The 14,762-nt window shown below is 41.1% G+C and overlaps 1 protein-coding gene across 1 annotated transcript; it reads left to right on the top strand.

The window, feature by feature from the left end:
* Positions 1-2,326: 2,326 nt before the first annotated feature.
* On the top strand, positions 2,327-14,720 carry LOC124256280. Its single transcript, XM_046690252.1, has 12 exons — positions 2,327-2,381; positions 3,077-3,886; positions 4,105-4,419; positions 5,743-5,894; positions 6,877-6,964; positions 7,612-7,662; positions 8,222-8,401; positions 10,005-10,178; positions 10,277-10,450; positions 10,979-11,152; positions 12,815-12,999; positions 14,278-14,720. The coding sequence occupies exons 1-12, from the start codon at positions 2,327-2,329 to the stop codon at positions 14,488-14,490; spliced, it is 2,571 nt and encodes an 856-aa protein (XP_046546208.1). The 3' UTR covers positions 14,491-14,720.
* Positions 14,721-14,762: the final 42 nt, after the last annotated feature.

Below are 14,762 nucleotides of genomic sequence, written 5' to 3'. Positions count from 1 at the left end.
TGTGTCAATGCAAGAGCTACATACTTTTGAATGCATAGACAGTTTGCCAGTGCTTGTCGTTATGTACGCAATGTGTATATGTGCGAGTATTTTGTCCATGAAGTGCGTTTATGAGTTCCTTAAAAGATATGAAGTGTTTACGTCCAGCTGTTATAATTATATGCCATAACACTGTTCACATAATATATAAGGAACATATTCCACAGCGTCAAGAGAATATTTATAGGAGGATCAATAAGAAATGATTGGTTCACACAAAGTTCACCCCTTGTTAAAATACATTGGCAGAACCGCATTTCAAAGGGCTTTCTAACAAGATAATGTTTTCCGCTCGGATATAGGAGCTATAGCAGTTACACCATTACAAGTAGAGGTCGTTATGTTCACTGAAATGCGGGTAAATGTTTGTCAACACTGTGGAGTCCTACTAGAACATTACCGCCTCGAGGCTGGACTAGCGACCCGACGGCCCACCACACCGTCAGTGTAACCAATGGCAACTAATGCAAAACACAAACAAAGGAAGCACCCAAAACATAAATACACTGTACATGTCCATATACATGTCCATATACATGTACAAAGAAAACCTGTAAATTAAAATATATGAATACAATTTAGACAGACATTATCAATAAACTTAATATATTTTTGTCACTGGAACATGGCTCAAGGTAAAAGTCCATTTAGTGGCGACACATATTTGTAGGCATGTATGAACATCTTGCGATTAAGTCATTACATTTGCTCCACATTGTTTTCCCATAGTGCTAAATACACATCTGGGAGTACGTTAACATTTAAGCAACCTTTGTAATTTTCAAGTGCATTATATATACTGATTCAAGGATGCTCACGAAACTCGAGGACGGTTGACATAATCGTCCAAAGGGACGGAATTCGCTGTGTAGATTTACCTCCCTTTGCTGTGCTGAAATAGAAGGACGCGGTTCGAATTCCCAATTCGTCCGAGTTTTTCCGGGTTTGGTAGCACCAGTCCTTGACTAATGGTTTCCCGAAAAGTGGTAAATATGTATGATCCGTCAATTAGGCCCAGTCACTCCTCACGTGTGATATGCCGCCATGTCCAACCAGGCATCAAACCCACGTCACTCACTCACTGAATACACATGAACAGATTCGACGTTGATAGTTCACCATGCAGCACAACTGCATCGGACACGACATGCATGGTCACGTACATCTGACTATCTTAGGACTTGCCATATACACTGGGGTCCAGCTGCTAAAATTAAAACATAATAAGGAATTTAGATACACTGTCTCAGAGATTGATAAATATTGTGTCCACGAAGACCAAGCATCACTGGATAACTAATTCCATGCATCAGCGTATCGAGATGTGAATATAGAACAACTCCCAGAGAAACAGCCTTGAGTTGTTACTAAATTGTTTGCCCATTCTGTCACTTACAATTAAGTTCAGAGGTGTGTTGAGGTGAAATTGGGTTTTACGTCGTACTTGAGAACATTTCGCTCATATGACGACGTGCATGCGTGTGTATGTGTATGTACGGCTGCTTGTACTAGCCCAGACTTAGTCTGGTTTTATAGTGCTAGCCCACTGAGATACCATGCAGCAGTGAAGCATGAATACCCCACTCAGACACATTATACTGACTCCGAGCCGACCGGTCCTTGTTGTACCCATGAATGCCGAGCGCCAGGCAGGGACCAACAAGTACCATATTTTAACGTCTTTTTGTATGATTAATATAATTAAGTTCAGAAAACAGACAGAACAGAAGTCAAATAGAAGACTTGTACTACAAACCCCGTGTGTACAATTGACAGCGACATGGTGGAGGGAGTCAACACCAATCACTGAAGCAGGATTCGATACATTTCGCGCAGTAGCTATCACATTTTAGCAACTGTTCATTGAACCTTCAATTGGGGTTACCTGTAATATTCAGTAACATGTTTTAGTCTATAATGGTTATTAACCTTTAGACACCCAGGCTTGAGGCACTGGCCTCTGTCCTGAGTTAGCAAGCCCGTCATAGATGTCTACATGGTCACCTGTGTTGACTACTAGAACATGTCAGTTGTTTAGTGTTTGTGTTTTGATATTGGATAAACCACTCGATCAATGAGCTACTACGGGTAACAAATATTGACGATACTCAAAGGACGCTGGACCGTGATGTACTTGTGTGTAAAGCTGGTAGTATCCTCTTACATCACACGTTGGGGTTTTGTTGTCGCTGTGTTTTGTTAGGTTGTGCTAGGTCATTTCACATGTGAATGTTTGGTATTCTTGGGTAATGGGCATAACGAGAATGCACGACACATGGACGCGAAGATGAAAATCCCGTCTCTGATAGTTCTTCTGTCTGTCGCCTCGATGTGCTTTGGAGGTACGTACTAATAGTTTAAAACTTGAGCTAGGATTTGAAATTTAAGGCAATACCTCAGCATGACTGACGGAACTATGTTTGACACCACTTTAATTGCGTTTCATTTACATCATGGATGCTCGCCCAAAGTGATACAATGTTTGACGTTCACACCATCAGTGAAAACTAAGAGTATGCGTATGATGTGGACACACCTCAAACATAATTAGAGCGACTTTTGGAATCAGACGCATAAGAATACGCCCTTATTGTATTCCAACACCTTAGACGATTCTGCCACCCGAGTCACCTGCACGTATTGTTACTTTCATCACATTTATCCAAAGGCAACGATATGCGACTGAGTTAATTTGAGGGTATAATCGTCAATAAGGTAATCTCATCTACAGTATATGACATTTCATATCCTAGGTCTTTTTCATGTCTACCCATATCTTAGCTATGATACATTGCGTTCACACTCACACTTACTTTTGTAGCATCAGAAACATTATACGCACATACTTAATGTGTAATGGTGTATGTATATAATATATGAAAAACATTCCATTACATTACCTGTGTTAGTGTGAATATTGAAGGCGTTTTGTCATGTCTATTTGTACTTTGCACTGTGATATGTTTCATAAGCGAAATGGAAGCATGGTTATATTAAAATGTAGTAAAAATAAACGATGTTTTATTTTTTTTCGAAGCACGAAACAACATAGGCAAGGAATTCATTGTCGGATTTCTTGACAACGAAGAGACAGGGACGTCCTTGGATTTGGAAATATTCGTCACCACAATCTCCAACAGTCCAGCGAACGTCACAGTGACGGCTCCAGCCTATATTCCAACTCTTCTCCTCGAGACCATCGTCGCCAGGGGAACCGTTTCAAAACTGACCTTGCCCTACGTACTACGCGGCGTGGGTTCAGCCTCGGAAATGAAAGGAATATTGATAGAGTCCACGGAGGAAATAACGGTTTATTGTGTCAACCAAGAAACGTACTCTACAGATGCCTTTGTAGCGGTGCCAACTGAGGCATTAGGTACATCTTACTATATCTTGACGTACCGAACCAACCCGGAAATGTTGTTCGTGGGGACAGAGGACGGTACAGACATCCACATCATATTGCCGTCGCCATCGCAACCAATCAGCATCGTCTTTGGCGGCGTCACCTACATTGATGGAGATGTGCTAAAGCTTCGTATCGGTCGCTTCGAAACGGTACATCTTTATCAGGAACAGACCAACGTGGATTTCACTGGGACATTTATACAGGCTAATAAACCTATCGCTGTGTTTTCGGGAAACAGGAAAATTCCGGTTCCGATTCTAGCCGGAAGTTCTGACCACGTGGTGGAGCAGATGACGCCGATCAACACGTGGGGCAAGGAGTTCGTCTTCATCAGTACTCCAGACAGAACCACAGGGGACCTGGTTCGAATCATGGCAGCAGAGGCCTCAACTACAGTGACCATCAGTGGTGTCGGTAGCATCACTATCGCAAGTGCCGGTAATTGTCATCTGTTGTACCCTAGCAACGAGAGATCGATGAGGGTGGGAAAGCGAGACGGATGGATGAATGGGTGGGTGGGTGGATGGATGGATGGGTGGATGGATGGGTGGATGGATGGGTGGGTGGGTGGGTGTGTGGTTGGGTGAATGGTGTATTGAGGGGCCAATGGATGGTGATGATGGATGCAAGGTACAATACCAGTGCCTTTATTCCAGGTGGGTTCTACGAGCTGGGAATAAATTCTGGAGAAGTAAAATCCATCAGTGCCTTGAAGCCAGTACTTGTGGGAGTGTTCAGCAAAACCGATGCCGGATCCGACCCGAATGGTGGCGATCCGTCTATGTACCTGTTGACCCCTAGAACACAATACGCCCCCAACTACGTATTCAGTACAATAGAGACGTCAACCGGCAACTTCACCAACTATCTCAGCATCGTTGTCAACGTCAACGCGACTTCGGGTCTCCGATTGGATAATGTTGCTATCGATAGTCTAGGCATTACGTGGATAAATGTGCCGGACTCAGCAGGTAAATACTGATATTATTATACACATTAGTAGTGGTAGTAGTAGTAGTTGTAGTAGTAGCATTATGAGTAGTTGTGGTAGTAGCATTATTATTAGAAGTAGTAGTAGTAGTAGTAGTAGTATTTGTTGTAATATTAGCATTAATAGTAGTTGTGGTAGTGGCATTATTTTTATTAGTAGCAGTAGTAGTAGTTGTTGTGGTAATAGTAGCATTATTAGTAGTTGTGGCAGTGGCATTATTATTTTTAGTATTAGTAGTAGTAGAAGTTGTTGTGGTAATAGTAGCATTATTAGTAGTTGTCGTAGTAGCATTATTAGTATTTTTAGTATTAGTAGTAGTAATAGTTGCTGTGGTAATAGTAGCATTATTAGTATTTGTGGTAGTAGCATTATTATTATTATTATTATTATTAGTAGTAGTAGTAGTAGTAGTAGTAGTTGTTGTAATATTAGCATTATTATAAGTTGTGGTAGTAGCATTATTATTTGTATCATTAGTAGTAGTTGTAGTTGTAGTAGTAGTAGTAGTAGTTGTTGTGGTTGTGGTTGTATTAGCATTATTAGTAGTTGTGGTAGTAGCATTATTATTAGTAGCAGTAGTAGCAGTGGAAGTAGTAGTAATAATAGTAGTAGTTGTAGTAGTAGTAGTTGTAATATTAACATTATTAGTAGTTGTGGTAGTAGCATTATTATTTATATTATTAGTAGTAGTAGTAGTTGTTGTTGTAGTAGTAGCATTATTAGTAGTTGTGGTAGTAGCATTATTATTATCAGTAGTAGTAGTAGTAGTAGTAATTATAGTAGTAGTAGTAGTAGTAGTAGTAGTAGTAGTAGTAGTAGTAGTAGTAAAAGAAGAAGGGGTAGTAAAGTAATCGTGGAAGTTTTAGTTGTAAAAGACGAAGTATTAGGAGAAGGAGTAGTTAAATTACTGGTGAGTGTGGAGAACGTCTCCTTGCAACAGACGTTCCAGCAGGAGTAGACGCAGTAGTGGTAGCATGTACCCCACGTATATAACCTCTCATTAACATTTGAAAAGCTATACGAATAATAGAGACCTCTTACTGTCATTACCGTGGGGCGATACGCTGAAAGCAACAAAGAGAAGCATCTACAGAATTGTTATACTGACTTGCTAACTGTTACACCAGTGCGGGTAAGGCTGATTCCTCGGACAAAACAAACACCAGTTTTTCATCCACTTCATCAATGCTGATGTGTTTTTAACTTCGGAGTTGATTCACAGAAAATTGCTGGTGGGTAACTTAGCTATATGTGTGTAGACAGGAAGGTACCATCCGTTGTCGAGGTCGTTGCTATATTGCAGATTTGGTAGCCGGAACTGTCAGCGTCAGTCCCGGTAGTCACGACGTCTACCACGAGGACCCTACTGTTGTCTTCATGGGTTTATGTACAGGGGTAGCGCCCTTCTCATCGTACGCCTTCTCGTCAGGGATGCGACTTGGATTGATCAATGAGGTAGGCACAGTGTGGGGGCTACACCACAGTAACAACACAAGCTTTCGAAATAATTAACGTCGGCCCTTAGGCCAGAAGCCGACTGAAAACCACTCGGACCCACAGCTTTTGTTTTCTGCCGGTCCTCATCGCCGACAGCTTTTTCATCCACAATAACTAAGCGTATTATTTACAAATGATTATATAGGGCCTACACATCGGATCATGACCCACAACTTTTAATGGTTCTGGGTCCTTAGGGCCTGCAGCTTTTCAGGGTTAAGGGCAAACACTGAACCAGAACGAGTACTTACACCAGCAGAGCTAGTCTAACTTCAGAATAATATAATTTTAATCACAGTAAACTGTGATTGAGTGCGTGAGTTGGTTTTAACAGAATATCACTCGTATCAGTTATCGTGTTTAATTGACGTGGGAGATGAGCCCACGGTGTTACAAGTGACATTCGTAGATATCCCCCACTTCGGTGAAATTTACTACAGTCCGTTTGATTTCATTTAAGACCGATGAATTGCTCACTAACACAAAATCTAATAATTGCAACAAAACGAAATTTTGCACAGTCACATGAAATCGACATACCAGCTCTGATGATTTGTTTCATAATTTGTTTCATAATTTCTCAAATGAAATCAAACGGACTGTAAGGGTTGTTTCTGATAATCTAGAAATATCAGGGCGAATGTGGGATTCGAACCCATTACATGTCTGCTGGGCGTAAGGGAAACAATTCATAACTAACTGCGACGCACTGGCCACGATGTGGGTGTTCAAAACAAGGTCACACTTGTTACGCAATTCCCTTTCCAGCAATCGCACTTTACCGCCCAAGTTCCAATCGCCTCAGACCCATGTTACATACTTCTGCAAAAGTTGAACTGTTTGAAATCCAATAAACACCATGACTATAGTTTCGTGATATAATGTGGATGTTCATATAAAGATACATTTACACGGCATCGTTATTGCTTCTACTGTTTAGCCCTGTTCCCCTACAAGTGCCGTTCCCGGTGATGTCGTGGACAATGACTGTGACGGTCGGATTGATGAAGAAGAAGCCAATGGAATCGGTAATATAAAATGTTATGGTTTAGGATAAATTGATATGCGCCATATCCATTGACCTCGTTACGGTCTGTTAGTTCAGAATATGGATGTTTCTATTGTAGCATTGACACAGCTTGATCAGTGTTTGTTTGGCAATATAAAACAGTTCTCGGTTGATACCCAATACAGAAATTGATCTCTTACAAGAGGCTAAATGCTCAAAATGTGATTCTCTGATCTACTAATTTTGACAACAAAAATGTAATGATTGATATTTTCGGGGTTTGTTTTCTTCTATAAGGAATACGTAGAACCACCGCGTTACTCGATATGGTGCACTGGTTGAATTTGTAAAAATCTGGATATATTTTAATACGTGCTTATTCACATGTTCCTGTCCTTATGAAAATGTCATTTATACACAACAACGTTGATGTTTAACATCACTTCCTGCGCTCGACTATAACACTAATACAGAGAATTGTCCCAGGAATTAAAGAATGTTAAATCTATTTTCAAGTGCCTGGTGTAGTTATGTAGTTTCGTACTGTTCAACAAGTGAGGGTTGACGATCAGGGATCGATTTACTGACAAAATATCTGAGAGTTGTAATTGTTTGCTGATGATTTGCGGCTATGACACGCGTTCTCACTGAACACTTCAATTCCAGATGATGACAATGACGCGGCTATAGATGAAGATTTAGCTGCTCCAAGGCGAGGTGGGTCGATATGGATACAATAAGCTGTTAAAATACCTGTACAATGCTCATCAGGTGAAAACCGCCACTGGTTTTACGCCATTTTAGTAACATTCCAGCACTATCACGTCGGGGAACACCAGAAATGGGGCATGTAAACAGTCAGCGCTTTGCAAACGTCGTACGGTGAATCCTCTTATTTCCTTCATGACAAATGTGTTTCTTAAATTGTCTATGAGTGTTAGCTTCCAACGAGAAAGGTATCTCTGCTCACAACCGAGTCTGGCATACCTTCTCTGTCACGTGCTATCGGTAGTCACGTGCTTCATGATGTTGAAGTTCAAAATGTGTTTGGGGGCTTAGTTTATTCGGACATGTCCTTGCCGGGTATCTCCAGATAAATCACTTGCTTTCCTTGCCAGACACTGGTGTGTGTTTCACCTCAAAACAAACTCTATTTTTGCATAGTATTTACATAACATGGCTATGTAAGAAGAATGATAATCAAACGCAGCTATCATACCATAGGTATAGCCGTCACAGTTAGCAGATGACATATTGGATCTTTTGTAATCGGTAGTTAATGGAGGCTTCAGCGTTTGGACATCTTGGACCACGTGTACAGTCAGCTGTGGCGGGAACGGAACAACCTCCCGGAACCGGAACTGTGACAATCCTGCACCTGCGCAGGACGGCTTGCCGTGTTCAGGGAGCCTGTCCGAGATAGAAGTCTGTGTGTCCGCAATCGCCGATTGTCCTAGTAAGTTATAAAAAGAAAACAGCCCGCCTCCACAATCAGGCGTTATCGCTGTGACTATTTTAATCTGTGACTATTTTAATCTGTGTAATAATAATAATAATAATAATAAGGTAAGGTAATCGGGGCATACACTCTGACGTGGACATTCGTAGAGTAAACGAACATGTTGATTAGGGGGTGACTGGAATTTATAGCCAACTGGACTGTACTTAGAGTTGCAACTACTGTCCATATACAGCAACAAGGGTTATGTGTCATTCTTGTAATCACAGATGCCAGTGGTTTTGTTATGAGCATTTTCATTGTGATACATAAATAATATTACAGTATCCGTTACGATATTCTTCATTAAAACAGTACATTTATTTCTTAACCTTCAATGAAACGTAACGAGGGTTGACAGATACCGTTACAGCAAAGACAAACTGTTGTTGTGGAAATTCCGCGATGTCACTGAGGTGTATAGCCAAAGATTTTAGTCAGTTAAATTAGGCCGGTTTGCTGTGAGAAGCAAGTGTCTGTGACCCATTAGGTCACATGAAAATGAAAGAAACTTCTTAAGGACTATGCAGTGGTTGAATACTTGCAGACTGGAGAGCAAAAGCAATAATTCATAAAGTTGGGGAAGGAAATGTAGAAAGTGGACAGCAGTGTTTGAGTCTGACAGGGAGAACCAGGAGGATTCAGGGACGCATGCTACGTCACTGACATCGGAATGGAACCATAATTTTATTTCAATTTTTAGTCTCGAGTGTTAAAGCAAATATTAACAGTTGTGAAAACCAGAGATTCGTGGCATCTTTATGTAATTTGATAAACGTTTGAGATGACTTACATCGGATGACTGCAACCGACTATCCCTTGTATTAGCATATGTATGGACAGTGATGAACGGTAAATATTTTGAGTGAATATTTGCATATGCCAACTTGTCAGAACAACAATCACAACAGGGGCGCATCGGAAGGCAATGACTGTCCCCTCAGTTGGACATGCTCTATCGTCTTTGTTCGGCTGTGACCACAGTTATGATAAAGACTCAGGTGAGAAAGGTAGAGCACTTTCATCGGGACAATGTGATAGTCCAGAAGCAGCCATTGTGAAAATCCATGAGTGTAGCTTTGAATTTATTCAGCAACCATCACATTCTCCTTAATAAACCATCGTCTCCTCAAGAAACTCGAAGAAATTAAAACTGAAACACACAAACTACTATTCCATTCAGAATCGAGTGATGATGTCACAGCAGCAATGTAGCCCATCATTGAAAGCCAAGGAACGACTTCAGTGAAACAGGGATAAAATCCTGTAAAAACAGAAACTTGTATCTCTTTGGCAAAGGATTTATGTGAAAAAGTAAACATTTCCATGTGAGGTTCTGGATTTACCAATCAATCCAAAAATATAAACAGTGTAACCACGACACGAAGTCCTTAGTGATTCGTGCCAGTTAGCTGATATGGCCAACATTATGCTTCTCATATCTCCTGCATATGTCGGTATATTTATTGATATTGTATAGTTGATGGGAAGACATGGGATATGTTGACTATACGTTACAGGTATTTTCATTGTTATTGGCATTCTTGACGGTATTTTGCAGTTGACGGCAACTGGTCAGAGTGGGGCAACTGGAGTGCTTGTTCGGTGACCTGCGGAAGTGGAAACCTGACGAGGTCAAGGTCATGTACTGAGCCTGCTCCACAGTTTAATGGGACGGACTGTGTAGGCGTTGCGGAGGAAGCTCAGTCGTGTGATACAGGCGTTCTTTGTCCAGGTGGGAGAATTCACATTTTCCATATATCGAACTCCACAATACATATGATTCAAGCTCTAACTTAATTGTGTTTTGTTTTCTTTCAACACTGCTTACAGTGGATGGCAACTGGGGTGTCTGGACTCCATGGAGCGTATGCTCTGTGACCTGTTCTTCAGGGTCACGTGAGAGGTCAAGGTTATGCGATAACCCTGCGGCGGCTAATGGCGGAGCGGACTGTGTTGGACAAGCTAATGAAACAGAATCATGCAACACTGGTGTCAGCTGCCCGGGTAAGACGTTACTTCATCCTTCATCCTGAAGCGTTTTCGTGCAGTGACAAATGCATGTGAAAAGAGAATGGCATATTTGCAAAGTTAATTGCTTTCCTATGGAAGTTTATGGCTGCTTACCGAATAAAATATACTCATGGGAAATGGTATCGCATCACCTATGATTTTTAACCCCAATGTGGTCATTTACATTCATGTCATAATTATGCTTAGTGACTATCTTTACCCTCCGTGCGCACCCCTCATCATTTTAGATCAAACGCGAACAGGTACAAGTGTATATGCAACACGTCTGCCCTGTATTACGTTTCAGTAAAGTGTTCTTTAAAAGTTGGTGTGTTAGTTGATTTCGCTGTTGATAACTAAATATGGGGGCTTCCTTAGCTGACAAATGTTCAAAGATGGCTAATAGTTACCTTTATTATTATTATCAAATAATCAATGAACCTATCAAACCTATATCGTGTATCTGTCTTTAAATAAAAGATTTTGGCAGTGATAACCGAAGGGGACGTATTTGCGTTTCAGTTGATGGTGGATTTCAGTCCTGGACCTTGTGGAGCGCATGCTCAGTGACCTGTGAAAATGGAACTCAAACCAGGTCACGGGACTGTAACAATCCAACCCCCCAGTTTGGTGGAGCTAACTGTTCCGGGGACTTCACCCAATTATTGTCATGTGACACAGGCATCAGGTGCCCGTGTGAGTATGTTGTCGTCATTCCTATAGATGTGAATACTTTGTGCCATGTCGTATAGTGACATGACAATTGAACCAGTCCCTTCCCCCATACATCTAACTGATAAATTGACCGTGGGTACTGTGCAAGGGCTGTGCTCATGATCAGTCTCTGAAAACCAGTACATGCATTTCTCTAGACATAAGATCTTGAAACACAATATACAGGTAATATCAACATGTACTGAGCTTTACTTAACAATAATGAAACGTAGTGAGGAAGTGTATACGCTGGACTCCTTGATAAAATGATCACAGGAGAAGCACTTGCTTCAGTAAAGATTGAGAGTGTAGCAGTGTCTATGGTGAGTGAGTGAGTCAGTGAGTGAGTTGCGTTTTACGCCATTTTTAGCATTATTCCAGCAATATCACGGCGAAGGACACGAGAAATGGGCTTCACACAATCTACCCATGTGGGGAATCGAACCCAGGTCTTTGTCGAGACAAGCGAACGCCTTAACCACTAGGCTACCCCACCGCCCCGTCTATTGGGAAATACTGTTAACAAACCAGACTTCGAATAAACATGACAGTTACGTTTATGTGTAATTTCGTCACCGTTATGTGGAGGTTATGGTCGATAGAGCTGTGAACTTTGCCACTGATGATCGACATTATGCAATATTTTAGGGTAAATAACTACCGATGGGCACAAGAAATCAATTGCCACTGATGATCAACATTATGAAATATTTTAGGGTAAATAACTACCGAAAGCACAAGAAATCAATTGCCACTGATGATCGATATTATGAAATATTTTAGGGTAAATAACTACCGAAAGCACAAGAAATCAATTGCCACTGATGATGGACATTATGAAATATTTTAGGGTAAATAACTACCGAAAGCACAAGAAATCAATTGCCACTGATGATGGACATTATGAAATATTTTAGGGTAAATAACTACCGAATCAATTGCCACTGATGATCGACATTATGAAATATTTTAGGGTAAATAACTACCGAAAGCACAAGAAATCAATTGCCACTGATGATGGACATTATGAAATATTTTAGGGTAAATAACTACCGAAAGCACAAGAAATCAATTGCCACTGATGATTGACATTATGAAATATTTTAGGGTAAATAACTACCGAAAGCACAAGAAATCAATTGCCACTGACAGATTGGGAAAAGTATGTCAGTTTGGAGAAAATGTGTGTGTTTATTCAACACCACTTTAAACAGTATTGCACTGAGTGATAGCGTGTCAGCCTGGCGTGAGAGGAGAGTCCGGATAGGTGCAAGCGTTTGCTGTTTACCTCTCTCGTGAAGGGGCGATGGGGTAGCGTAGTGGTTAAAGCGTTCGCTCGTCACGCCGAAGACCAGGGTTCGATTCCCCAAATGGGTACAACGTGTGAAGCCCATTTCTGGTGTCCCCCGCCGTGATGTTCCTGGAATATTGCTAAAAGCGGCGTTAAACCAAACTCACTCACTCACTCTTTCGTGAAGCATGCAGGCATGGATTTGGTGCTGTCTAACCTAGACACCAAACCTGTGACCGGTGGTCTCAATCACAGGCAGATAACATATATTGTCTCACACGTTCCCAAGAGTTCCTAACTGTCACACACTTGGTTGACATGTATACAGTATGACACTCACGTTGGTATTTTAGTGCCTGGAGGGTGGGGCACATGGGGGCCTATGAGTGCCTGTTCTTTGACCTGTGGGGCTGGAGTCCGGGTGAGGAATCGGCCATGTAACAACCCTGTACCGGATCCTGGAGGGGACTGTCCCGGTGTGGAGCTTGAGATGGAACAATGCAACACACAAGTGTGTGACCCATCACACAGCAACATGGTGAGAACACATGCAACGATGTATTTTTATATGTTGATAATTTACCTTGGTATTCATGTGAACCTGGCATGTGGACAATATAACTGCATGCAGGATCGGCAGTCGTTAGATCCCTCAAGCTGACCTTTAAGTATGTGTTCAAGGCTCCTCGCCTTAAGGAATAAATTGAAGGAAGTGTTAGTACTGTCGGAAATAGAAAAAAACTGTATTTTCTCATTAATCTCTACAATTTATGTAGTTGATGTGTGAAAGTGTGAAATATCTGTTAAACAAAGTTCGGCCTAACTACAGTCTCAGTGGTAGAGAGATAGGAAAAAAAGACTTATTTGGAAGAGATTAGTGCAAATTAGTGGGCGACGATATTGAATTACAAAGGACACTTTTTAATTGCCCAATTTGAAATTAGACGTAGATTCATTATCAACGATAGCTGACGTAAAATATAATAACTTTTATGCCGAAACTTTTAAGGATGTAGCTACTATGCAGTCTCACTGTCACTATAAAAAGAAGCAGATAGGAGGGGTCGCCTCAAAAGCAAAACCTGGGGTCGGGCTTGGGAATAGAGATATCAGCTAAGATAAGATAATCCTTTAGGGCAATTATACTGGGGAGGTACACGGCACGTCATAACAATTTACAAATAATATCCAGTCCTGTCGATCTTCGGGTGGTCATGCCACCTATATACTACGATGCGTTTCTATGGTTTTCGGGTATCATACTCTCTTACATATCTCAACATAAACTTTATGAAAGAAAGACACGTAAGATGTTAATCAATAGATGAGACATAGTCAACACACATGAAAAAGCACAGAAATAACTTTGAGATGACCCCTTGTGCCTGTAGGCAACACGTGCATTACATGCAAGGTGAGTCGACGGTCCGCCGTCATACCTGACTGAGCGACATAATTGCCATCTATAGTCTGATCTATTGTTTTCAGCAGCTATTCGTAATTTTTCTATGTTTTGCACGAATTTACGAGTAAACATGATTTTCTGGATATCATATTACGCATCCCACTGAACGCCCAGTTAGGCTAAAGTGGGTTATTTCGACATATGCTATTTGCAATTGTGTAAATTTTAGGGATACAGAGTAACAGCCTAAAAACAGGTTTTTTTCTATTTCCGACAGCACTTCTTTTTATAGTGTATAATGTTGCAACTGTACTTTTCTTTCATGCTTCAATGATAATTTTGTGGATTCCCGTGTTCTGTTATTGCGGTTTTTTTAGCACCTGATTACATGCTTGTCATTTAACACTTCAGACATGCATCCATCAGTGGTTTCCATGCAGAGATGGAAGTGCATGCATTTACTTCCTCCTGAGATGTGACTGCTCATACGACTGCGCAGACGGAAGTGACGAAGATGTAGAGTATGCACGTTGTGTCCCTGATATCGATAAGTGCATGATGGCCGACGCTACGTCAGTCGTGTTACCCGCGTGCTGGTTGATCTGGCTTCTGCTCGTACTGTAGCTCGTTGTGTGACAATACCGAAATGCATCAATGGCAACAATACTGATGATATCCACATCTACAGTGGAAATGTCGCAATAATAACAGCTTAAATTTTACTTAAAGATTACTGTATATTCATCAGATCATCCATTTGACCTCTGTCAATAAATTGAAAAAAGACAGCTGACTATTACATCCTTGAAAAGAAGAAAGAGAGCAGCTACTGAAATAAATTGAATTTGACATTACTCGTATTATTTATAACTAATTGCCACATTGTCTGGACGTCA

The sequence above is a fragment of the Haliotis rubra genome, unplaced genomic scaffold (assembly GCF_003918875.1).
Source record: "Haliotis rubra isolate DU_JTF1 unplaced genomic scaffold, ASM391887v1 Scf622, whole genome shotgun sequence".
NCBI lineage: Eukaryota > Metazoa > Mollusca > Gastropoda > Lepetellida > Haliotidae > Haliotis > Haliotis rubra.
This window is presented reverse-complemented; position numbering and strand designations above follow the sequence as displayed.

Coding starts and splice junctions, on each gene's coding strand:
- LOC124256280 (XM_046690252.1), top strand. CDS start 2,327: ATGAAAATCCCGTCTCTGATAGTTCTTCTGTCTGTCGCCTCGATGTGC. Junction 6,965..7,611: donor AGAAGAAGCCAATGGAATCG/GTAATATAAAAT, acceptor CTTCAATTCCAG/ATGATGACAATGACGCGGCT. Junction 7,663..8,221: donor TTTAGCTGCTCCAAGGCGAG/GTGGGTCGATAT, acceptor TGTAATCGGTAG/TTAATGGAGGCTTCAGCGTT.